This window comes from Xyrauchen texanus, chromosome 45 (genome assembly GCF_025860055.1).
Source record: "Xyrauchen texanus isolate HMW12.3.18 chromosome 45, RBS_HiC_50CHRs, whole genome shotgun sequence".
Taxonomy (NCBI): Eukaryota; Metazoa; Chordata; class Actinopteri; order Cypriniformes; family Catostomidae; genus Xyrauchen; species Xyrauchen texanus.
In genome coordinates, this window is record NC_068320.1 from 28,395,244 (window position 1) to 28,422,743 (window position 27,500).

Sequence of the window (27,500 nt, forward strand, 5' to 3'; positions counted from 1 at the left end):
TATTTCTTCTGCTTTATATATATGTGTAAATGTTTTCCATCTGAAAGGACGAAATATTAAATGAAACAAATGACAATAAAATACAAAGTAATCTCTTCAGTAATCCAAATACCTTTTGAATGTAACTGTATTCTAATCACTAATGATTTAAATTGTAACTGTAGTGGAACACAGTTACTTATATTTTGTATTTTAAATACGTAATCCTGTTACATGTAATCCGTTACACCCCATCCCTGCCTATAGCAATGAAGGAGTGAAGTTGCTTGTGAGTAATACAAGTGCTTATAACTTTTGAGCAATAGGTGGCGCTGTCACAAAATTGATATGGTATTGTCAGGGCTTGTTCACAATTCCGCATGTGAGATTTCATGTCAATATGCCAAAGCGTTCATAAGATACAGCCTCCGATCCATATTGGCATTTTACCATATAATTCATTTACATGTTACACGAGAATGGTTTGGTCTATCAATGAAATTCAAAATGGCGGACAGGAAGTATGGCCGACCATGGGTAATTGCATATCAGTTGACTCGGTATGCCCCAAGGAATCTAAAGCGACCAGTCTGATGATTTTAGGTCAAACTATTCAGAAAAGCAAAAATAGCTATTTTTCATATTTTTGACCACCACTAGGTGGCGCTGTGCCGAAACTGTGCATGTACCTTCACGTCATGCTTGTGATGACATATACCATGATTTGTGTCAATACGATAAAGCATTGCAAAGATACAGCCTCACGTCCGTTTTGGCGTGCTCGTCGTCAAATCCGTTGATGCGGTATACAAGAACGGTTTGATCTATTATCATGAATCTCATAAATTTCTGTCATGAGTGTCTCTAGATGATACAGGCCAAATTTCTAGCGAAGTAGACATACGGTCTAGGAGGAGCTTGAAAAGTAGGTTTCTTTCTTAAAATTCAAAATGGCGGAAAATCTAGTGGGCGAAGCAAGACAATGTGATCTATTGGGACTCGGCATGACCCGATGAATTAGTCAAAAGGGGAATTTTGCTTCTAGGACTTACGGTTCAAAACGTATAAGCCAAAACATAAGTTAAAATTTGAACTGCTGGTGGCGCTAGAGAGTTTGAGGTAGAGACCTCAAATTTTGCATGATGGCTAGTCACACCCACCCCTACCAGTGTGCCAAATTTCATCATTGTCCTACATACGGTTCTATGGGCTGCCATAGACTTATTATTATAAGATTATAAGAATGTTGAGCAGTAATTACTCTGGTGTATTGTGTCTTTAAAATGTGTCCCTGATTGTCTTCTGTCTCCAGATCATTCAAGCCAGATTTTGTCCTGATTCGGCAGCACGCCTACAGCATGACCCCGGGAGAGGACTTCAGGAATCTTGTGATCGGTCTGCATTATGGCGCCGTTCCCAGCGTTAACTCGCTCTTCTCCATTTACAACTTCTGCAGCAAACCCTGGGTGGTGCGTCAATTTCACACTTCTGTCCTATTTGAACTGTTTCTGTGTTTGATTTGACACCTAAAGCAGTGAAACACAAGCAGGAGCATGAGAGAGAACTGCATTACATTAAATTAGAGAGTTAACATTAAATGTACTGAGAGATAGAGAGTCATTAAGAGAGTTAAATGTAAAGAAGACACTAGAAACATTAAAATTATTTGTTTATTTCACTCTTTGTTTAGATGATCATAGTTTTAAAAATGTAATAATTAATATTTTTATTATGGATTTTCATCCATTCTGGAAGTCTGTGTCTGGGACAAGGCATTTAAGACATTTAAAAAGTGCTAAAAATAAATGGTTTTAAAAACTATGATGTCAAATTCAAATAAATTTAAAGGGACAGTACACCCAAAACTAAAAATACTCTCATCATTTACTCACCCTCACGCCATCCCAGATGAGATCAGAACACAAATTAAGATTTTTAGAAGAATATTTCAGCTCTGTTGGTCCATACAATGCAAGTGAATGGTGACCAGAACTTTGAAGCTCCAAAAAGCACATAAAGGCATCATAAAAGTAGTAGGGCTGGGTATTGAGCAATAAAGAGAGAGTAAATGATGAGAGAATTTTCCTTTTTGGGTGAACTGTTAATTACGTCAAGTGAAGTGAACTAAAGTGAACTACTACAGATTATCCCCTTCTCAGTGTGTAGGAATCATGGGAATTACTCCAGCCAATCAGGCTTCATTTGATTTGCTTTAATGACAGTGAACAGACACACCTGTGAGAACAGATCAGACCACACACACAATCAGACAAAACAACAGGTCCTGAAGTAGACAAAATATGTGCCCTAATGAGGGAGGACGTAAAATGTTTCATGTAATATTCGTCTTTTTTTGTAAATGTGTGAATGGCTTGTAATGCAACTTAAAAAATGAGTCCTTCCCGGATGTCCTGTGTCGCCTATTAAAGCCTGTGGACTGATTATAATGTGAACGGAGCGGGTCGCGGATGTGACGTTTATGCTCATGAGAGTCTCAGTGCTTCTCTTCCGCTATTCAACAGCAACAACAAACTACAACACTAGATAACATTATCTTAGAGATCCAGCAAACGTCCGGCTCCTACACAAACTCAGAGTAAACAAACATTTATCTACTGAATTCACTTAATGGCCACAGGTGTCACTATGGAGTGTGTGCACGAGCAACAGGCTGCAGTTCACTGAACGGCCACAGGTGTCACTATGGAGTGTGTGCGTGAGCACCAGACTGCAGTTCACTGAACGGCCACAGGTGTCACTATGGAGTGTGTGCACGAGCACCAGACTGCAGTTCACTGAACGGCCACAGGTGTCACTATGGAGTGTGTGCACGAGCACGAGCAACAGACTGCAGTTCACTGAACGGCCACAGGTGTCACTATGGAGTGTGTGCACGAGCACGAGCAACAGACTGCAGTTCACTGAACGGCCACAGGTGTCACTATGGAGTGTGTGCGTGAGCACCAGACTGCAGTTCACTGAACGGCCACAGGTGTCACTATGGAGTGTGTGCACGAGCACGAGCAACAGACTGCAGTTCACTGAACGGCCACAGGTGTCACTATGGAGTGTGTGCGAGCACGAGCAACAGACTGCAGTTCACTGAACGGCCACAGGTGTCACTATGGAGTGTGTGCACGAGCACGAGCAACAGGCTGCAGTTCACTGAACGGCCACAGGTGTCACTATGGAGTGTGTGCACGAGCACGAGCAACAGACTGCAGTTCACTGAACGGCCACAGGTGTCACTATGGAGTGTGTGCACGAGCACGAGCAACAGACTGCAGTTCACTGAACGGCCACAGGTGTCACTATGGAGTGTGTGCACGAGCGCAGCAACAGGCTGCAGTTCACTGAACGGCCACAGGTGTCACTATGGAGTGTGTGCGAGCACGAGCAACAGGCTGCAGTTCACTGAACGGCCACAGGTGTCACTATGGAGTGTGTGCACGAGCAACAGGCTGCAGTTCACTGAACGGCCACAGGTGTCACTATGGAGTGTGTGCACGAGCGCGCGCAACAGGCTGCAGTTCACTGAACGGCCACAGGTGTCACTATGGAGTGTGTGCACGAGCACGAGCAACAGGCTGCAGTTCACTGAACGGCCACAGGTGTCACTATGGAGTGTGTGCACGAGCACGAGCAACAGGCTGCAGTTCACTGAACGGCCACAGGTGTCACTATGGAGTGTGTGCACGAGCACGAGCAACAGGCTGCAGTTCACTGAACGGCCACAGGTGTCACTATGGAGTGTGTGCACGAGCAACAGGCTGCAGTTCACTGAACGGCCACAGGTGTCACTATGGAGTGTGTGCACGAGCACGAGCAACAGGCTGCAGTTCACTGAACGGCCACTGGTGTCACTATGGAGTGTGTGCACGAGCACGAGCAACAGACTGCAGTTCACTGAACGGCCACAGGTGTCACTATGGAGTGTGTGCACGAGCACGAGCAACAGACTGCAGTTCACTGAACGGCCACAGGTGTCACTATGGAGTGTGTGCACGAGCACGAGCAACAGGCTGCAGTTCACTGAACGGCCACAGGTGTCACTATGGAGTGTGTGCGACGCGAGCAACAGACTGCAGTTCACTGAACGGCCACAGGTGTCACTATGGAGTGTGTGCACGAGCACGAGCAACAGGCTGCAGTTCACTGAACGGCCACTGGTGTCACTATGGAGTGTGTGCGCGAGCACGAGCAACAGACTGCAGTTCACTGAACGGCCACAGGTGTCACTATGGAGTGTGTGCACGAGCACGAGCAACAGGCTGCAGTTCACTGAACGGCCACAGGTGTCACTATGGAGTGTGTGCGTGAGCGCGAGCAACAGGCTGCAGTTCACTGAACGGCCACAGGTGTCACTATGGAGTGTGTGCGTGAGCGCGAGCAACAGACTGCAGTTCACTGAACGGCCACAGGTGTCACTATGGAGTGTGTGCGCGCGAGCAACAGGCTGCAGTTCACTGAACGGCCAAAGGTGTCACTATGGAGTGTGTGCACGAGCAACAGACTGCAGTTCACTGAATGGCCACAGGTGTCACTAATAACAAGCGTTTCTGAATCTGACGTACTGCACCTTTAATGTTACGTACTTCTGAATTAAACTGAAAATTGAGAATGTAAGGTGGGGCTTTATTCTACATGAGGAATTGATTGGATGGTGTGAAGTGTTTCTATATGACAAGTAGAAAAATAAGACGCCAGCTGATAAGGAAAGTCGTTTCACAGGTGGAGCAAGTTATATTTATATTTTGAGGAAATATTGCAAAGACAAATTCTGTATTTTCCTCACCAGATTTTTACTGTTTCGCCCAAAAACTCTGCTGTGATTGCCGCCATGTTGTTTGGTCACATGACTCTGTACGTTGATAGTTTAACCCTTTAATGACAGCACAGAGTCTCCTGAACTGAGATCAGTTGGTTTAGTTGTGCATAGCCAATAGTGAAGCCAAAACCTAATGTCCACGCATGTGTACACGGGGGGAGGTTCAAAAAGTAAATTGACTGTTTTGATTTTAATGCACACTAAGACATTTAGTTGTAATTGTGTCTTGATCCTCTGATGTCATCAGTGTTTATTCCATTTGCTGTTTTTATCCTGCAGTTCTCTCACATGATCAAACTCTACGAGACGCTCGGTCCGGAGAAATTCCCCCTCAACGAGCAAACGTTCTTCCCAAACCACACACAGATGGTGAGTCTGAGCTTTCACTAATGTCAATCATGAGACAGTGAATGTACACACAAGAACACGTATAATAATGACCGGAGACTCAGAGACATTTTCACAATATTTATTATAAAAATATAAAAATCAAAACATTCTTGAAAGCCCCTATTGAAAAATGGTCACCTCTTTAGGAATCGGTTTGCACGCACACACGCACACAGGCACACGCCCACACGCACACCCACACGCACGCACGCGCGCGCACACACACACACACACACACACACACCTTAAATGAGAGTAAATCAGGACTGATTTGAGCAGGATGTTACGCAGACATGTTATAAAACAGGAGTTAGAGGCAGAAGTAAAGGCTCTCATTCTAAACCAGCAGTAAACTAATGCATGACATGTTTACATCTACACAAACACCACCAAACTTTACATTTCTCTACATATGATGAACGTGTTCTTTATGAGAAACATCTAATCTGCCTCCAACTGAGGAATGGACCAGAAGAAATCTGTGAGACATGATCAGTTTACTGGTAACGTCACATTATTCTAGGCGTTCTACCGTATGTGATGTGCTTCGATAGCTATACATTAATCTATATCATTTAGAAAGCCTCTGCATTCATGTGGGCAATATTTCCAGCATACCCTGCAAATGTTAAGAAGAGTTGAATGTTGGCACATACTTGGATTATAGAGGAGCGCTGATCTATTTTATGGGTGCATAAAGGTGCATAAATGCAAACTACATGTTGGACATACATTTAGGATTTACATCGGGATTCTTGTGGGTCTAAACGTTAAGTACAAAAATACCAAACCGTTGTTTCTGTCACAATTTCATAGCTTATATCATAAACAGCGAGAGACACAAACCAGCCAAAAGAACAAAATGCATCAATTGCTCCACTCGGGAGTTTCTCGAACGTTGTGCTGGAAGGTTCGTTTTTAGCTGTGCTTACAGTAAAGAAATACATATATATATATATATATATATATATACACACACACACACACACACACACACACACACACACACACACACGTAGTTCAAAGTTCAGGGGCACTTTTCTGAAACGTTTCTCATGATCTTATTAATCTTTTGAAATTAGTTTTGTTGACAAAAATATAATTGTGTCAATATATTCATTTATTTATTTATCTAACTAAAATTTTATTTAAAAAAGTTGAAACAAGTTTTTAAAATTGATGACCTGGACCAAATAATTAAGAAAAGCAGCTAATAAGTGCCCAACATAGACGGGACCTCCTTCAATACTGATTAAAATCATCCCGGGGGGAAACCTCGAGAAGCTGCTGCTTGGGACAACTGAAGAGGATCAAATATCACAGTTTGGATTTATTTGGGATTCTGTTTAGTCCCATAGTTCCATTTTGTCCATCTATTATTCCATAGTTGGGATGACTTTACTATTATTATAAAATGTGAAAAAAAATTTAAAATAACGAATGAGTAAGTGACCCTAAACTTTTTAACGGTAGTGTGTGTGTGTGTGTATATATATATATATATATATATAATATATTACCAGTTGTGGTTAAAGAAACATGTGCATTATTATATGTATGGTTACAGTGCAAAAAACGGAACATTACAGCACAATCCAAAGGTAAGCGGAGACAATTAATAAATAGGTATTTAACAGTATAAATCGTGGACATTATGTAGATTTGCGTACATATAGAATAGCAGTTATTTTTATATTTTAAAATAATTTTTAAAAAGCAATACATTACCAAAAAAAATAATAATTTTTTTTTATTGTGGTTTTTTTTGCGGCAGGTTCGTGGATTATTGCCTTCATAAATTATTTAATAATATCTTCTGAATGGATACAGCGGGTTATGTTTGTGAGGATCAGTTCGTGCCTTTCCGATGTTCTGCATTAATTGCACCAGGCCTCACACAGCAACGTTTGATGTAGTTCTTGATGAATAACAGGCGCCACAGTAAGTGTTATTAGAAACTGGCGTAGTCGGCAGGATTCATCTTTTCACTGTTTTCTGAACGGGGGAACCGAAGGCCAGGGAAGTGCCGTGTGGATGTGGTAAGGTGTTGGAAAGGGGAAGCAGAAGTGTTGTTTGCCGAGTTCAGGGGTCGGTGGTGTTGGTTACTTTTTTACGAGTGGTAATACCCCGGTACCAGCTGCAGTACCCCTCCTTCTGCTGGATGCAAGCGTAGTGGCGGGACTGGTAACCGGGATAACCGAAGTGGGAGAGCATATCCGTCCACAGGCATTCGTTCTTGGAAGTCACAAAGCATGGCAAGTAGTGGCACGGCTTGATCTACAAAGAAAAGAGCCACAGGTGAGCTTTCAAAGCATTACATTGAGTCAGCAACGAACCGAACTTTGATATAAAATGACGGCAGTGTGCAGCAAAATATCAAGAGCTGTCAAGACTGACGTCTTGTTGTGAATGATTTCCATTCCTGAAGCGAATGAGCTCCTACCCATATCTCATGCTCATTATTGCGTTTGAATGACTAAGAGGAAAACCAGACAAATCCAGATAGATTGAAAGACCTTTGAAACGGTAAACATCACTAGTTTGAGATTACATTTCCAGGTGTTTTATGAATGCAAGCCTGTCGTCATTCATAGCGGATTGAGAGAGCTGGATAATGACAGCTACAGTAACAGATCTCGCCTCAGAGACGTTTCGGTTCGAGAAAACATTGTGCTTTTTGTGAGCGTCTAAATATACATTATTTTCCCCTGCATTATTAACATGTAAGATGTTTGATTTAGAGAGGGTGAATGGACTTGAAGACTGCCTCATTGCCTTCAGCAGTAGTGGGGAGGAACTAGCTCACGGTAGTGATGCCGTTAACCCCCGTGGGGTAAAAATACAAATAATTATCAGAATATTAATAACTAGTCTTGACCAACACAAAATGGGTATCATTTTAAAGCTTAGAAGCTCTACTTTACAATGCATGTAGATATTATGACCAAAACATGTTCAGATTGATCATTTATTTAAAATAATTGCACTAACACGTATTATTGCAATGAGTAAAACATCAAACTGATCAAATATTCATGTGTCATATGTTGTTGGAAAGATCTTAAAGAGTAAAATACAACCAGATCATTTGTTTTACTCACAGATCAAAATATAGCGAGTAACAGCTAAATATATGTCTTTAACTATTATGTTAGTGTTGCTTATATGCCGTGTTTTCACTTATAACTTCACAAAAAATAAATGGAATATATAATATCACATATGATTATTTAGAGTCTGTGATTATCTTTCAATCGAGTCCACACACAAGATAATCAGATGTATAGATCATTAGATAATCCACATGAAGCACAATGTTACATATGACCACCAGGAGATGGCGCCAAATACACGACACAGACTCAATGATGACTCAAATGACACAGAATGAAACTCATCCTGTGAAATCTCATGACTAAAATCATGTGTGCATGCTATGCAAACCTTTAGTCATTGTTGTGTTTGCATGTGTAATTAGTTCTTATGTACAATTATTATCTTTTATTTGTTTGGAGATGTTTTTGGACACTATGATACATTATATTTGTAATGTTGGAACTTTTGATCGCTTTGGTGTATCAATAGAAATGTTTACTCAGACACGGTTTACATGATTGGGAACAAAAAACATTATTTCAGCCCTGAGATATATAATGTCAAATTCTTTAGCATGATACCAAACACTCGACCCTCTGTTTTTCGTTAAATTAAATTTAGTTTGTTTTTGTCGAGCCTTTAATTGTGGGTACACCACTGAAACAGGAAATCTTTAAAAACCCCTTCAGAGCATATAGGGTTAAATTAACTATATATTTCAGTAGTGTGACAGTAGTTCAGCTGTATCGCTTATTTATTAATCTTGGCTATCTGTAGATCAGTCCGTACTCTCAGATCGGAGTCCAAACTGCTGTGTGTTTCAGTTCGGCTTCTGAAGCAGCCGTTTAATTACAGAGCCAAACATCTGGATCAAGAGAATCCCAAAATACACTCTGGTCCACTGAAGCACACAGAAATGCTGTTTATACCAGTGCTTCTCCACTGATCGAGTGTGTGTGTGTGTTTATCCTTGGCTTTGTCCTGCTCTCTCTGAACACCGCCCTGTGATTGGCCAGTTTATTTTGCTGCCCACCTCCTCCACCCTTTGTAGTGTTGGCACTCACCCTGCAGCTGCAGCCCAGCTGGTAGCGATGGTTGATGCCCTTCTTCTGTGCCAGAGACAGACGCTCCCACCTCTCATTGAAGTTACACAGTCCTGTGTAAACTTTATCATCATGAACACGACCTGAGACGACAAACACTTTCACTTTTAGCTTTGTGTTCTCAGTCGAAAACAAAATAAATAGATATGATTGTTTTTAGGTTATAACTGCAGCTTGAGGTCATGCACCACTAAAAACAGGATTATTACGGTTTATGTTCAATTTGTCATTTCAGTTTTGTTTATTTTTCACACTTTATCTGTTTATGCATTTTATTTAATGCCTTCCAAAGCTTTAGTATTTACTGGTATCATATAAATACATTTACAGCTGTACCCTCCCTAGCAACCGGGCCAATTTTGTTGCTTAGGAGACCTGACTGGAGTCTAATACCCCACGATGAGGTTACCCCATGTGACTCTACCCTCCCTAGCAACCAGGCCAATTTTGTTGCTTAGGAGACCTGACTGGAGTCTAATACCCCACGATGAGGTTACCCCATGTGACTCTACCCTCCCTAGCAACCAGGCCAATTTTGTTGCTTAGGAGACCTGACTGGAGTCTAATACCCCACAAGGAAGTTACCCCATGTGACTCTACCCTACCTAGCAACCGGACCAATGTGGTTGCTAAGGAGACCTGACTGGAGTCTAATACCCCACGATGAGGTTAGCCCATGTGACTCTACCCTCCCTAGCAACCAGACCAATGTGGTTGCTAAGGAGACCTGACTGGAGTCTAATACCCCACGATGAGGTTAGCCCATGTGACTCTACCCTCCCTAGCAACCGGACCAATGTGGTTGCTAAGGAGACCTGACTGGAGTCTAATACCCCACGATGAGGTTACCCCATGTGGCTCTACCCTCCCTAGCAACCGGGCCAATGTGGTTGCTTAGGAGACCTGACTGGAGTCTAATACCCCACGATGAGGTTACCCCATGTGACTCTACCCTCCCTAGCAACCGGGCCAATGTGGTTGCTTAGGAGACCTGACTGGAGTCTAATACCCCACGATGAGGTTACCCCATGTGACTCTACCCTCCCTAGCAACCGGACCAATGTGGTTGCTAAGGAGACCTGGCTGGAGTCTAATACCCCACGATGAGGTTAGCCCATGTGACTCTACCCTACCTAGCAACCGAGCCAATTTGGTTGCTAAGGAGACCTGTCTGGAGTCACTCAGCACGCCCTGAATTCAAACTCATGACTCCAGGGGTGATAGTCAGGGTAAATACTCGCTGAGATACACAGAACCGTCAAACTATTGTTGAAGAAAATGACTCTCAGGCCAAAACCACACAAAAATATATTTTTGGTTGTTTTTCGTTTCTTAACATCATGGTTTTCCAAGTATTCGGCAGTAGATTTTGATGATTTTGGTCAGAATCGTTCAACTTCAGCAGATTCTTTGAATAAAAGTGAGTTTCAGAATCTCTCCACAGTGTTTAGTGATGAATTATCCTGTAAGTGTGCATTGAGGATGTGATGTCATGCGCTCACCTGTGATGAGGTACTGGTATTTGTTGATGTCAAACTTGACTCCACACATGCTCTCTGAATCATGCGTGTAGATGTACTGCACGTGCTGCATCTTATCAAAGCCCTTGTACATCTACACAAGACACGACACAATTACAACAGACCAAAACACGGAGAATATATTCAACAGTTTCATAGTTTCAGGGGTTTTATTGGAAATATCAGGGATTTAAATGCTGTTTTCAGGCATGGAAATAGAGCTGGACAGTTAATCTGGCATACTGGGCATTTTGGGGGCGATCAGGGGCGGACTGGCCATCGGGAGAACCGAGCGAGCCGGTGCGTCGGCCGTGAACATGCCAAATGGGCCGCCGATATTTCAATATTTACAAGCACATTTGTTCATTCATTAACGCTCGTTAATGCATTCATGCATCATCCACAAACAATGTGTTCTTTACAGCATTTATGCATCTTTAATTTAAGCTCGGATTGGCCATAATTGTCAAAATATTAATAACTACAATCTTGATCAACACAATATAGGTGTTGTTTGTAAGTTTAGAAGCTGTACTTTATAATGCATGTAGATATTATGACCAAAACTGAACAAGTGCTTTAAAATCTGCAGATAAATCAGAAGTGTTACATTTTTATCATTTATAAATAATTTTGCGCTGTATATATTAATGCAATCGATAAAAACATCAAACTGATCAAATATTCATGTGTCATATGTTGCTGGAAAGATCTTAAAGAGTAAAATACAACCAGTTGACATGATTGAGAACAAAACCCCAAAAAATTTTGGAGCCACATTATTTACACCCAGAGTATTTAATGTCAAATCAGACAAAAAATAAATAAATAAAAAAAATAAAACTTTTTTTTTTTTTTTTTGGATATTTTTTATTTTTTTTTGTTGCAATTTCTTCAAGAGTGTCAGAATGTATCATAATCAATATCATTATTTATTTGATGTTTTCTTGACAAGGCGGTCGAGTGTTTGTATCTGTAGTTTTGGGAATGCAACGGAAACAGGAAATCTTTAAAAACAGCTTCAGAGTTTAAAGGGTTAATGTTGGTTAATCCACACATTGGGGTTCATATTAGTGCATAAAGTCAATGTATATACTGAAATAACCAAGATCAATAAATGCTGTAAAGTCTCGTTCATCGTTAGTTAATGTGAACTAATGCAACATTATTGTAAAGTTTACTCGTCTTTCTTGTTTTAATGATATTTATACTGAATATATATAAGAGCCATATGAGAATAATGCACATATCGCTGTGTGTCAATGCTGGTTGTATGAGTGTGAACTCGCCTTCATCTGTTTGATGGTGTAGCGCAGGGTGCCAAACGGACCGTCGTTCAGAAGTTTCTTGCCCACAACTTTTGCTCTTATCACTGAAATCACACAAACACACAAACAACACATTAACATGTGAGATGAACATGTGATCTGTTACTTAAAGGGACAGTGCACACAAATAAAGATGTAAAGGACTAATATCTGGAGATCCTGTAAAGTGGGTCCCAATGATGGACAGGAAGTGATCAAGTGTGGAACTGGACTTCCTCTGAGCACAGAGTGAGCGGCTTCTCTCCCATAACCCCCTGCGGCGAGAGCGGCAGTAACCTGATGCGCTAATGTGAGCAAACAGACAAAACATGACAGCAGACGAGTCGACGTATGTGAGGCTTGGTGTACATCAGGGAATGTCAGAGTCGACGTTCACCTGCTCTTCTGCCAGACGGCAACAAAGGAATGTTTGTTATCTTTCAGCGCTGGAATTTCCTGCCTGGAATTCTTCAAGGCTCAAATTCCTCCGGACTGAATGGAAGATTCCAGGATGCATTATCGTCTCTCCTTTCGGGGCCCGCAGGCGCTCGTGTGTGCGGCATTTTAAAGGAACAGTTCACACCAAAAACAAAGTTCTGTCATCATTTGCTCACCCTCGTGTTGTTCCAAACCCGTTTGATTTAATGTTTAGCAGTTATCCAAATGTGTAAAAGGTCTTCCTTTTATTTTAGACTAGAGCTAGATCGATATATGAGTCACGCTGTGTAGAGCTCTGGCTATCAGATCTCTCCTGCGGGCTGATGCACGCTGCGGCGGTTTGTTCGCCCCACGGTGATGTGCACGTGACAGATATAAGAACCATATTGGCGCTGGATGAGAGATGAATACAATCATTGTTATTATAGTCTTATACAGTATGGTAATAACTGTATGGCACATGTGATTGCATTAATGCACATAAATCTGCACTTGTGTCAGTACAGTGTGTAAATAATGACTTCAACAGAGTTAACACTAATCACCCTCATGCACACAAATCACAACATCAACAAAACAACAACAATCAGAAGAATTAAAACTGTATACTTTTTTTTTCAATAACAATTAATATTTTCTGATAGTTTCAGAACGTTCATTTGATTCCTAATCAATAAACCTCAAGTGGTGAAATATATATATATATATATATATCAGTGGGGATTTCTTTAAGACTGCAAGGGAAGCTCAGCTTCCCCTATAATGTCAAAAAAATAATGGTCAAATATGTACTATTGTGTAAACAATTTATTGACTAAAAATGCGTTAGAACACGTTCATCTGGAAGACGAGTTCGTTCAGAATCAGCTACATTACATATAGCAGGTCGGCTGACTCGATTTACTTCTCATACATTCCCGTAGCGTCAGTGCATTTCCCTGTTGAAGCCGAGCGTCCATTGACTTCAATGGAGCTGCTCTGAACAGTTTTTTCAGTACTCCGAAAATAGACGGTCATTGGATAAATGCTGCGATTATGTCCCGCCCACGGACGCTCAGCGTCTCTGGGGGTGAATGAGGAGTGGGCTGGCCCGACTCGGGCTTCCGCGTGATGATTGGAGGATCTGTCAAAGACTGCATCTCCTTTTGATTGACAGCGAATCTGTACTATAAGAAGTCACTGAAGCTATTTCGCGCTCAGTCCCATCGCGGATTTCTCAAGTGTAGTCGAAAGACAAACTGCTGCAACCTATTTCTTTATACTTGTTTGGCTGAAATTGCTAGTCAATTTGCATAATACATTTCACACAATTATACACCACATTCCTTGTTTCAGTTTTACCAAGTTTAATATATTTTGTTTTAGAGCGTTCGCTCGTTCGTTCGTTCGTTGTCGTTCATTCATACAGTAGGCTAGGCTAGCGTCGTACGGGTGAAACTGCGCACGATGGGCAGACGGTGCTAATATTGTCGACCTGATTTTGGCGAAGCCATTTGAAAGTCTTCCTTACGAGGAAAAAATTAGAATTAAACAGCAGGGCAGATCAACACCTAAGATTGATTTAGTGCAAAAAATAGGGTAAATAAGTTTATAATGTAGGCCGAAAATGAGCTTCCCCTCTTTGAAAGACCAGCAGCCGCCACTGATATATATGTGTGTGGTGGCGTAGTGGCTAAAGCACAGGGCTGTTAATCAGAAGGTCACAGGTTCTAACCTCACGGCCACCACCATTGTGTTCTTGAGTAAGACACTTAACTCCAGGTTGCTCCGGGGGGATTGTCCCTGTAATAAGTGCACTGTATAATACATTGGTACTCAGAAGGTTGCTGGTTTGATCCCCACAGTCACCACCATTGTGTCCTTGAGTAAGACACTTAACTCCAGGTTGCTCCGGGGGGATTGTCCCTGTAATAAGTGCACTGTATAATCATTGGTAATCAGAAGGTTGCTGGTTTGATCCCCACAGTCACCACCATTGTGTCCTTGAGTAAGACACTTAACTCCGGGGGGATTGTCCCTGTAATAATTGCACTGTAAGTCGCTTTGGATAAAAGCGTCTGCCAAATGCATAAATGTAAATGTAAATGTAATGTGTGTGTGTGTGTGTGTGTGTGTGTGTGTGTGTGTGTGTATGTTTATATATGTGTGTGTGTGTGTTTGTGTATGTTTATATATATGTGTGTGTGTGTATATATGTGTGTGTGTGTGTATGTTTATATATGTGTGTGTGTGTGTATATATGTGTGTGTGTGTGTATGTTTATATATGTGTGTGTGTATATATGTGTGTGTGCACATGTGTGTATATGTGTGTGTGTGTGCACATGTGTGTGCTTTTGGGATTGTATTCATGCTGGACTCTTGTGGTCTCAATGTCTGTGCCCGTCATAATAAAGAAAGAATAAGAATAGTTTCATCTTCTATAAATCGAGTTAGAATAATTACTGACCGATTAATCGGTTATCGGCCTTTTCCACCACCTTAGAAAAGTGCATGTCATGATACGTATCGTTATCAGAAATATTGTAATATAAATGTTTTCACCCCTACAATCAAGCATTATGATGAATGCTATTTACCTCACGGTCACAATCATGAGACTTTTATCACATCCATCAGCACCTACTATTGAACTCCAGTGACCTCACCTATAACTTCCTGGATTGGTCTCTCTCTCTCTCTCTCTCTCGCTCTCTCTCTCTCTCTCTCTCTCTCTCTCTCTCTCTCTCTCTCTCTCTCTCTCTCTCTCTCTCTCTCTCTCTCTCTCTCTCTCTCTCTCTCTCTCTCTCTCTCTCTCTCTCTCTCCCTCTCTCTCTCTCTCTCTCCCACCTGACCAGAGAAAGTTAATGTAGCCGTGTGCACGTCCCGTGGCACCCGATCTCTATATTTAAGTGTTGAACCCCCCTCATAACTCCTGTGAATCATACATGAAAGCCCCAACCTCTACACCCGCTGTGAATCATGAATATTCATGAAGAGTTTGACTTACATTCTTATACTTACTTGACTTACTTACTCTTATAACTTCATGAAACATAAACATAACATATAATGTTACATATGATTATTTAGAGTCTGTGATTATCTTTCAATCGAGTCCACACACAAGATAATCAGATGTATAGATCATTAGATAATCCACATGAAGCACAATGTTACATATGACCACCAGGAGATGGCGCCAAATACACGACACAGACTCAATGATGACTCAAATGACACAGAATGAAACTCATTCTGTGAAATCTCATGACTAAATTCATGTCTGCATGCTATGCAAACCTTTAGTCATTGTTGTGTTTGCATGTGTAATTAGTTCTTATGTACAATTATTATCTTTTATTTGTTTGGAGATGTTTTTGGACACTATGATACATTATATTTGTAATGCTGTAACTTTTGATCGCTTTATCGGAACAACACAAAGTGTTTCTCAGATACAGTCGACATGATTGAGAACAAAACAAAAGCAGTTTTTCTGAGCCACATTATTTATACTCAGAGATATATATAAATGACAAATCAGAAAAATAAGAACATTTTTATATTTTTGGCTCAATTTTTGGTGTGATTTTCCAGCAGTTTCTTAGTCTGAGAGTCTCAGAATGTATCATAATTTACATCATTAAAAACTGAAAAGTTCTTTACAATAATACCAAACACTCGACCCTCCTAGTTTTGGTTTGTCTGTTTTTTTTGTCAAGTTATAAGCCTTTAATGTTCAGTATTCTGCTGAAATAAACATCTTCAGAGCTTAAAGGGTTAACATACAGTATGGTGTATACATTCGCCTAAAATGGTGTATAAAGAAATATATCAGATGTTACAAAACAAAAACAGTAATTCATTAACAGTGGATCATAGCATTGTCCTTGCAAGGTTGGAACATTGGCTTGGTATAAAGAGCACAGCACTACAGTGGTTTAAATCTGTTCTTACAGAAAGGGTTTTTTCTGTTACTATGGATCGGTTCTCTTCATCTGTAGCTCCTGTTCTCTGTGGGGGTTCCTCAGGGATCCATTCTGGGGCCAATTCTTTTTAATTTGTATATGCTCCCTCTTGGAAATATTATTAGAAGACATAATATTTTTGTTTCATTTTTATGCTGATGATACACAACTTCATCTGCCATTGAAATCAGGTGATTCTGTTCAACACCTCTTTGAATGTATTGAAGACATAAAAAAGTGGTTATCGAGTAACTTTCTCCAGCTAAACAATGATTTTAGCATGTTTTAACACTCTGCTAGGCGATGCTAGCATATGTTAGCATGATGCTAACACATTTTTAGCATGTTGTATCACTTCGCTAGGCGATGCTAGCATGTGTTAGCATGATGTTAGACGTTTTTAGCCTGTTTTAACACTTCGCTAGGTGATGCTAGCATGTGTTAACATGATGTTAGCACGTTTTTAGCATGTTTTAGCACTTCGCTAGGTGATGTTAGCACGTTTTAGCATGTTTAACACTTCGCTAGGTGATGCTAGCATGTGTTAACATGATGTTAACACGTTTTTAGCATGTTTAACACTTCGCTAGGTGATGCTAGCATGTGTTAACATGATGTTAACATGTTTTTAGCATGTGTTAACACTTCACTAAGTGATGCTAGCATGTGTTAACATGATGTTAGCACGTTTTTAGCATGTTTAACACTTCGCTAGGTGATGCTAAAATGTGTTAGCATGATGTTAGCATGTTTTTAGCATGTTTTAGGGTGTGGCTATGAAGATTTTAGGTCATCACATTAGACAAGCTTCATCATTGTCTATTTTTAAACGTAGGCTTAAAACGCATTTTTATTCTCTAGCGTTTTGCAGTATTAAATGAGATTGTCTTTTTATTATTAATGTATTGTAGATTCATCTGTACAGCACTTCGGTCAGCTTTGCTGTGTTTGAGTGTGCTTTAGAAATAAATTTTACTTACTATTAAAGAGGCATTTTTTTGCCCCAATATTTTTAATTTCAGAGGCATTTGTTGTGGCACTTTGACCAAAACTCTCTGCTGGCCCGAGTCCAGAATATCAGAGTTTTTGGTCACTAAGAAACCCATTCTGCACATGCAAGGGACAGAGTAAAACTGTAATCATCTAGATCACTTTAACTTCTGCTCCGTCCCTGATGTTTAACCCCTGCAGGGCACCTCACCCCATCGCCATGTCTGATGGGAACCAGAGCGGGATATTAAACTTCAAGGGGCACATTGTAGGGCAAAACACTAATCTGGGGCTTGAAAGGCCTTTAGTGCAGCAGTCCAGAGTGAATGGACCATTTCAAATGCCTTCAAAATCTCTGCCAACTGGGGCTACATGCAAGATCACTGCTGTTCAACTCGTTAAGGAGGTTGGCATTGGGCATGTTGGCAGAAAGTTGCTCTGCAACAGCTATAACGGCAACTGGAAACTCGTTTAATGTGGAACGTTGATTTTAAGTTGAATGGTGCAATAAAACCCGTGACTATTTTTTCAGCATTTGTCTGCATTTCTAGTTCGTCTAGGGGTTCCTCAGGGATCCATTCTGGGGCCAATTCTTTTTAATTTGTATATGCTCCCTCTTGGAAATATTATTAGAAGACATAATATTTTGTTTCATTTTTACACTGATGAAAATCATGTGATTCTGTTCAACACCTCTTGGAATGTATTGAAGACATAAAAAAGTGGTTATTGAGTAACTTTCTCCAGCTAAACAATGATTTTAGCATGTTTTAACACTTTGCTAGGCGATGCTAGCATGTGTTAGCATGATGCTAACACGTTTTTAGCATGTTTTAGCACTTCGCTAAGCGATGCTAGCATGTTAGCATGTTGCTAGCACATTTTTAGCATGTTTTAGCACTTCGCTAGGTGATGCTAGCATGTGTTAGCATGATGTTAGCATGTTTTAGGGTGTGGCTATGAAGATTTTAGGTCATCACATTAGACAAGCTTCATCATTGTCTATTTTTAAACGTAGGCTTAAAATGCATTTTTATTCTCTAGCATTTTGCAGTATTAAATGAGATTGTCTTTTTATTTTTTCAGCATTTTTCTGCATTTCTAGTTTGCTGGGTAAAAATATAGATTTTCCGATCTTCATTTTGAACAATCCCGATATGGATACTTAAATCCCAAGCAGGGGTGTGTCCAGGATGTGTTGCCAGGGGTGGCATCCAGTTAGTTCGTCTGAAGGGGGGTGTTATAGACCATGCGCAACATGGACGGGTTAAGCCATTGCACACTGTCTCCAGGATGCGAGAGGAGTCCCAGTTGGGGTGGCAAAGCTCATTTTTGAGCCACCCCGTGCCACCCTTCTGGCCCCGCCCCTGATCCCAAGACAGATCACATACAGGCTTTTCTAAGGAAGATCGAAATCGCGATATGATCTTACACGATTACTAAAGAGCTTAAAAATAGTCTGAATTCAGTGATTCAGTCAGCATTGTGTAAGCAGACGGCGCCCTCTAGCGGTGTGTATGACATCTTCCTTTATCCATTACACCACTTTAGAACTTTTGTTCCTTTGGTAACTTTATTTTTTCCATGATGTGGTTGGCACTGCCCAATATAGGGGTGGGCAATATACTGTTTGACATGATAAAGCAGTATACATTTTGGATGTTCAATCTCTATCGAGAAATGTGTACAGCACATCACATGCACACTGTCGGATAAATGGAGGCGGAGCGACTGCTCGTTCCTCAAATTCATGTGAATGAGAAGATTATGATGGAAAACGTGTGTCTTCCGTGGAATTGGACCACTATAAACAGCGATTTGTGAGGTGTGTACAGTGTGTATGACAGTATGTAAACATCCATGTGTCAGTGGTCAGGGCTTCTCATGAGACTGAGAAATGTTGAAACACATGGCGTTTCACGGACAGCTGCACTTGTCATTAGAGGAAAAGCATGTCTAGAATGCAAGAAAATGTTACTGAATCCGCTTCTGAGGCCCGAAATTCCACTCAAGCACCGTCAAAGCAAATTCAACGATTCATCCCGCGCTCCAAACACGCACAGTTGTGTTGTGCGAGCGTTGCACAGACACGCAAGCTGAAACATGCACGTGTGCGCGCGTGTTGAGCTGTTGCTCATTCTGGTTTCACTAGGGTCATGTTGGTTTTAAAATACACATCAAAACCCCTTTCTAAAAGTCTGTTCACTGTCCTTTTCCGCATAACGCCAGTCCAGCCCTGATCAGACCCAAAGTGTGTCGGCCCACCGGGAAAATGCCCTGTATGCCAGATTACCAGTCCACCCCTGATCAGACCCAAAGTGTGTCGGCCCACCGGGAAAATGCCCGGTATGCCCGATTACCAGTCCACCCCTGATCAGACCCAAAGTGTGTCGGCCCACCGGGAAAATGCCCTGTATGCCAGATTACCAGTCCACCCCTGATCAGACCCAAAGTGTGTCGGCCCACCGGGAAAATGCCCTGTATGCCAGATTACCAGTCCACCCCTGATCAGACCCAAAGTGTGTCGGCCCACCGGGAAAATGCCCGGTATGCCCGATTACCAGTCCACCCCGATCAGACCCAAAGTGTGTCGGCCCACCGGGAAAATGCCCGGTATGCCAGATTACCAGTCCAGCCCTGATAAAGAGATTAGTGCACATCAGACTGAAATGCGGCATATTTGTTTATTTTAGTTTTTAGTTTTAACTATGTTTGTCAACTTGCAAATAAATAGAAAACGATATAAGATGAAGTCGTTTTCTTTTTTTAAAGTATTTCATTCACTGGCTGGATTACTCAAATTTACATCTTGTGACATGGTTTAATATCAATACAATTTTATTGATTTTTCTGGATTTTCTTTTACGATATAGTGATTTATATCATTATCGTGATATAAGATTTTGGTCATATTGCCCACCCGTAGCCCAACATGTGCCTTATATGAACTTGTGATGTTAATATATACATTACAAACCAGTCAAATGTGAGTTCTGTTGTTCAGAAGTGCAAAGATGTTTTAGAAGTATAATATAACGATCACATCAATCATCATGCTCTGATATTTCGATCAGGCACAGATGCCAGGCAATCAGACAGATGCCAGGCAAGTTCAGTGATAAAGGCAAAACTCTTCAAGTCTGCTCTAGCCAAAATATACAGATTCAGTGTTAAAGGTCCAAACATATGAAGAATAACGGGATGTTTACCGCACATCTATATGAGGCCGATCCTGTAGTACTGGAGAACTCGCTGCCACTGATTCACACACTGAAACTAAAGTTTGTGGCAGTCTTTGCCCTTCATACAGCACGAATGCCAACACAAAGCCAGTCACATTTATATTGGGACATCTTGATCCACAAACACTCTTATTAGTATGCATGTGCCCGCTTCACCAGCCTTTGATTTCAGCTGCACCAACTCAAAGCTCACAGTTTTATCTGCACAAGCTCAGCGGTGCCGCTCTTGTGTTGGCGTACGCCACCGTTCACATCGAGCCGTGACCTTAAAACCGGATTTTGTGGGTCTCATCATGGCCTGCAGCGCGACAGAGCCGTGATTCCCTGTTAGTGGGCTGAGTGCAGATGAAACGGAGCAGATGGTTCATTACCGCTCTAAACGTTGATAAGGAAACACAATGTGAAAGCCGTTTAACTCATTTGCATTCCAATGATAAGCTCTACGTCGCAAACTTTGCACCCTATTTTACTTCCATGAGGTGTGCATAATGTGGATGTGAAGCGCTCTCTATTTTTATTACTTTTATATAGTTCAGCTCTGTAGGTCCATGCAATGCAATGGGGAACTTTGAAGATCCATAAAGCACATAAATGCAGCATAAAATAGGACTCCAGTGGTTTAATCCATGTCTTCAGAAGCAATATGATACATATGGGTGAGAAACAGATCACATTTAAGTCCTTTTTGACTATAAATTCTCCCCCCTTGCCCAGTTGGTGGCGATAGGCATGAAGAATGTGAATCGTCACAAACAAAATAGAAAAAGTGAAAGTGGAGATTTGTGGTACTCACACCTAGGGGTGGGTAAAAATAGTTTTTCTGATGCATCGCGATCTTCATTTGAAGGATCTCAATATTGATTCTTAAATCATGTTTATGAACCAGCAAATGCTGGTTTTGTTAAAGAGACAGTACCGCTTTTAACACGTGTTCAACAAATCAACCTAGAAACTTGAAATAGTCCAAATTATGCAATTAAACTATAAACAAGCATCAAGAAATTATATTTGAAACAGAATATCTTATTATTTGACTGTATACAACTATTTGTCCATTTCTAAAAGCCAAAATGATGAAAAAACAATCAAATATACCTAGTAAAATTTATATTTTCGTAATATACCTAGATAGACGTTCCCCTGTATAGTTAACAGCATTAGCAGGGAGATAATTTCTTTCATATGTGAGCAAAAGGGACATTATAACTGAATATATTTACCTATATTAATCAGGATCGAATCGGGAAATCCGTATCAATGCCCAGCCCAACTCACACTTATCATATCACTTCTGAACACATGGATTAAACCACGGGAGTCGTATTGAGTACTTTTATACTCCTTTTATGTGCTTTTTGGAGCTTCAAAGTTCTGGTCAGCATTCACTTGCATTGTATGGACCTACAGAGCTGAAATATTCTTATCAAAGCTGATCTCTAGGCTAGTTTAGTCTAGTTTAGTGCCCGTCTAAGCAGACACGCATCCAGCTGGCTGGAGCTCGTTGCCATGGATACCGTTAACTCTAACGTCGCGTAACTCTGTGGCGTAACTGCGCAAAACTTTACGCTTTTCGAGTTGAAGCGCGCGGTGACGCACTTTCAATCTCACTAGTGATATTTAATTCATTTAATCTGATGTTTTTATAGTCAGGTAATGCATGCGTTACACTTGCACGACACAAACCCGATTAAATAAGGGATACACACGCTACGCTGGACAAATACTAATTATATCCACCCGTTAATCCGGTTTTTTTAATTATTAACTAGTTTATTGAGTCATTATAGAAAAACTTTACTTCTTAAGGCAAATACAAGCACACCCATGTTTTATATAATATCTAAAAATCTGAATAAATCTCTCTAATGTCATTTTGAAATACTCGTATCACTGATTACGCTCATACACATTCATGTTTTATAAATATATCGCTCTTATGTAATATTTAAATACTCACTCACGTGCTCATGAATTATGAATAAATCGCTCATATCATATTTAAATACTCCCATTCAGGCGCGTGCGTCTCTTACCGATGTCTGCGTGGCAGTACGCGTCCTGCGGGTGCGACATCCCGCACGAACACGCGTCCGTCGGCTGGTACATCTGCAGGCAGAAGGAAGCTACCAGAAGGAATAATGAAGTCTTCATGTTGAAGCTGCTGTTAAAGCTCCTGTGCGCTCCTGAACACGTCTGTGCTGAGACCGACCGTCTAATTACATATAGTGCGCCAGCGATGACGTCACGCGCGAGCCCTGCCGCTGGCGACCAATCACAGGGCACGCCGTTTAACATTACAGACGCGTGACGTAAGTGGATTTTTGGAGGCTCCTTTCCACTGTGAGGCAGCAAAGAAACACAAGAGACTTACTTTGAAAAACATGCTATACAATTATGGTTTAAAGGGTGTTTTTATAAGAATATCCCAGTTGTGTCATTGCATGACATAAGGTCATTTTTTCCATGTAGAATAGTATTAAACTATTAAATAAAAGCAATATTTTGTGGGACCGTACATCTCAAAACTCTCTTATATTTGAGCTTGCGTGTATATTAATATACACAACACTTGTTGACTGTTTTTAAAAGAACTTAACATGTAAACACAATTTATATTTGTCTGCAAAACTAATTTCATGGATCTACGCATTCGATTTTAGATCAAAACGTTTATACGATCACGAGAAACATAAACCTTTTGACTAATCTGGTAGTGACAGCAGTGTTGGGTGTAATGCATTACTAAGTAATTAAATTACTTTTCATTACTCTTACTTTTCCAGTAATTTAATTACAGTTACTTCTGATGTAATTGTGTTAAATACTGTGTAGACTCTAGAACAATTATATAGATGTCTAATGTAACAAATATATGTTTATTCTATTTAACTCCACCCCCTTACATTCATTGGCCAGTTCATGAATAATTTATGTGATTTATTTAGAAAGAATTAAAGGAACAGTTTCACGTCTACTCTTGTATTTTTCATCTAATCGAGGTTGATATGGATTTTAGAAAGTAATTAGTAATTAGTAATGCAATTACTTTTGAGACAGAGTAATTAATACAGTAATCTGATTACACTGTAGAAGATGTAACTAGTAGTTAGTAACTTATATTAACTTACAGACTCTTTTGATTCACTGATGTTGTTCTCGTGGTTTGTTATTAATGTGTAATCATTACGACTTGCGTTTGATAGTAGACACTTAGTTGAAGTATTTCATCATCCTACAGATATTTAAATACGATTATGTCAGATTCTGTCAGGTTTCCCGGGCCAAACATTCTTCATTTATTGCCGTGTGTTGCAGTGATGTTGATACAGTAACTCATGCGAGGGAGTTTATTGGCTCTGAGAGTGTGATGGAAAAATAAACACGTATAAACATACAATGTCATATCTGTTTTATATCACTTAAACTCAATCCTGTAATCCTCGTGAATTAGCCAGAATAATCTTGATCTGTTCTGATAGCGTGCCGGTTGAGAAAACATAGTCTGATCTCATAGGTTAAAGGTTACATAAGAGCAAAACCTTCTGACCCCTGTAATGAACTCATCTAATGAATGAGAATAATATGATTTCTGTGGCAGCTACACTAATGCTTCTATAGAAACTCTATTCTGGCTCTCATCATTTACTCACCTTCAAGCTAAAAGATTGTGGATTCGTACAATGCACGTGAATGGTGACCAGAACTTTGAAGCTTCAAAAAGCACATCAATGCAGCGTAAAAGTAATCAAAAAGTAATCCATAAGACTCCAGTGGTTTAATCCATGTCTTCAGAAGAGATATGATAGGTGTGTATGAGAAACAGGTCAATATTTAGGTACTCTTTTACAATAAATCTCCACTTTCACTTTCACATTCTGAAAGTAAATGTGCAAGTAGAGGTTTATAGTAAAAAAAATATTGAAACATTGATCCCAAAGAGATTGCATCACTTCTTAAAACATGGATTAAACCACTGGAGTTTTATGGATTATTTTTGGATTACTTATATGATGCCTTTATGTGCTTTTTGGAGCTTCAAAGTTCTGGTCACCATTCACATGCATTGTATATATATTTCTGAGTCGCATAAAAGATTCTTTCGAAACGAACGAATCACTCTCCGAGACCGCTCGTTCTTCTGAGTCGCATAAAAGATTCTTTCGAAATGAATGAATCACTCTCCGAGACCGCTCGTTCTTCTGAGTCGCATAAAAGATTATTTCGAAACGAACGAATCACTCTCCGAGACCGCTCGTTCTTCTGAGTCGCATAAAAGATTCTTTCGAAATGAACGAATCACTCTCCGAGACCGCTCGTTCTTCTGAGTCGCATAAAAGATTCTTTCGAAACGAACGAATCACTCTCCGAGACCGCTCGTTCTTCTGAGTCGCATAAAAGATTCTTTCGAAACGAACGAATCACTCTCCGAGACCGCTCGTTCTTCTGAGTCGCATAAAAGATTCTTTCGAAACGAACGAATCACTCTCCGAGACCGCTCGTTCTTCTGAGTGTCATAAAAGATTCTTTCGAAACGAACGAATCACTCTCCGAGACCGCTCGTTCTTCTGAGTTGCATAAAAGATTCTTTCGAAACGAACGAATCACTCTCCGAGACCGCTCGTTCTTCTGAGTCGCATAAAAGATTCTTTCGAAATGAACGAATCACTCTCCGAGACCGCTCGTTCTTCTGAGTGTCATAAAAGATTCTTTCGAAACGAACGAATCACTCTCCGAGACCGCTCGTTCTTCTGAGTCGCATAAAAGATTCTTTCGAAATGAACGAATCACTCTCCGAGACCGCTCGTTCTTCTGAGTGTCATAAAAGATTCTTTCGAAACGAACGAATCACTCTCCGAGACCGCTCGTTCTTCTGAGTCGCATAAAAGATTCTTTCGAAACGAATGAATCACTCTCCGAGACCGCTCGTTCTTCTGAGTGTCATAAAAGATTCTTTCGAAACGAACGAATCACTCTCCGAGACCGCTCGTTCTTCTGAGTCGTTAATAATACCATGCTTAAACTGTGTTGCTAAGTAATGTATTTAAAAGTAGTTAACTTAATTGGAAGTCATTAACTGTAATCTGATTACTAGTAAGTAAAATGTAATGTGTTACACTACCATTTGACTTAAAAGTAATCCGATTACACCCACACACTGCGTGAGTCTCAATCTGCATTTAAACACTCTGAACATTGAATGAACTTGAGTGACAGGACATGATCAAATATGAGCACATATCTCTTTTCATGCTAATTAGAGCGGACACGTCCTCTCACACATCACGCAACATCAGCGTGAGTCACAAATGTCTTCATTTCATGTTTGTTGTGTAATGTGCTTGTGATTGCGTAAGCTCCAGCGCACAGAGGCTTGTGTTTACAAATGCACAAATGCACAAAATGTGATAAATATTCTGCCGTTTTCTGTCCCAAATGTCCCGAGTCAGCTGGTCTTATACAGAGTACACCATACTCATAACAATGGCTCGAAGCTTGAAAACGTTGCTAATGTGTAGCTCAACTGAACATTTCAATAATAATTAAACCACAGCTCAAAATATAAATCATTCTCATAGGCGACAGGAAACCTCTCCAACGGGTTCATGTCCAATTTTATCGGTCCGATTCTAGATCTCGCAGTCAGGATGACGTCCACTAACCAGGGAATAAACAGGAAGGCCGAAGTACACTTCATTCCTGCAGCTCAGGACAGTAAAGTCAGCGGCTCTTGTACTGTACTGTGGTTCATGAAGGGACCCAGAGTTGTAAAGCTGCTTTTTAAAGAACACTGGAATGATTTTAGGCTGAACTCTTCCCGTAAGAACAGAAATGTAAACATGTGAGACCTGATGGAAACTGTTAAACAGCAGAGGAAATTAGTGAGGAAATGCCTTTCATTTAATGCATGTATGGAAGAGGTGCGGGCCCCTGAATCCCACCGGGTCGCCCGACTGTGTGACGTCCACACATGACTCACGGGGATGTCCAGAGTCTTTTGTCTTCTTAAGCTGCTGTGCATTTGAGCGTGGTCTTATCTGGTGACCTGCTGCACAGTGGAATGCACTGTGAGGATGGGAAGTCATATATACTGTCGAGTATGGTTGAAGAATCATAATAGTTACTTCGAACATGCCAAATCATTCACATCACCTCTCATGAACTCCACAAACCATTACCAATATTTCTGTGACGGGCAAACTTGTACTTAGGGCAGCATGATTATGACAAAATCATAATAGTTGAGCGTTTAACTGCAATGAATGTGCGATCTAAAGTATGGGAGACTCGTTCAGTTAGTCAGCCTCACACTTACAGATTGGGAAACGTTTAATGTTACTTGAATTGGCGTATTTTAGTGCATTTCTGTGTTTATACTGTGGAAGGTTTAGAAAATGTTAATAGAACATTATTGTTACATGTTGTTTTGTTTTCTTTCCTATAAAGGAAATAGATACATTTTGACAGGAATAAAGTATGTATATATTTAGTCAAATTTCTGCACTTTTAAAATCGTCGATTAATCGTGACTGTGAAATATCATGCAGTTAATCATGATTAAATATTTACAGTATGTATATATATATATATAACCGTGATTAACTGTGCAATTATTTATATATATAATCGAGATTAATTGCGCAATTATATATATATATAA

General features: G+C 40.5%; 2 protein-coding genes and 1 long non-coding RNA gene across 3 annotated transcripts in view; 2 read left to right on the forward strand and 1 right to left on the reverse strand.

The window, feature by feature from the left end:
* Window positions 1-27,500, forward strand: part of LOC127637263 (synapsin-3-like) — a 124,920-nt gene that overhangs the window by 55,466 nt on the left and 41,954 nt on the right. Inside the window, exons 5-6 of the mRNA XM_052118225.1 lie at window positions 1,292-1,448; window positions 5,087-5,176. Of these exons, the coding sequence (XP_051974185.1) occupies window positions 1,292-1,448; window positions 5,087-5,176 (247 nt within the window). The remainder of the gene's footprint in view (window positions 1-1,291; window positions 1,449-5,086; window positions 5,177-27,500) is intronic.
* On the forward strand, window positions 2,740-4,400 carry LOC127637274 (uncharacterized). Its single transcript, XR_007969703.1, has 3 exons — window positions 2,740-2,914; window positions 3,900-4,025; window positions 4,212-4,400. It is a non-coding gene; the product is annotated as an uncharacterized LOC127637274 (long non-coding RNA).
* LOC127637269 (metalloproteinase inhibitor 3-like) lies at window positions 5,261-23,055 on the reverse strand. Its single transcript, XM_052118232.1, has 5 exons — window positions 22,876-23,055; window positions 12,206-12,288; window positions 10,899-11,010; window positions 9,358-9,479; window positions 5,261-7,474 (listed from the first exon to the last, which is right to left on the reverse strand). Exons 1-5 carry the CDS (start codon window positions 22,991-22,993, stop codon window positions 7,280-7,282), a joined length of 630 nt encoding a protein of 209 aa, XP_051974192.1. The 5' UTR covers window positions 22,994-23,055; the 3' UTR covers window positions 5,261-7,279.

Excerpts from the sequence above, each read along its gene's own strand:
- LOC127637269 (XM_052118232.1), bottom strand. The coding sequence starts at position 22,993 with ATGAAGACTTCATTATTCCTTCTGGTAGCTTCCTTCTGCCTGCAGATG. Across the intron at positions 11,011-12,205 it reads ACACCATCAAACAGATGAAG|ATGTACAAGGGCTTTGATAA; the intron begins GCGAGTTCACAC and ends TGTCTTGTGTAG. Across the intron at positions 9,480-10,898 it reads ATACCAGTACCTCATCACAG|GTCGTGTTCATGATGATAAA; the intron begins GTGAGCGCATGA and ends TTGTCGTCTCAG.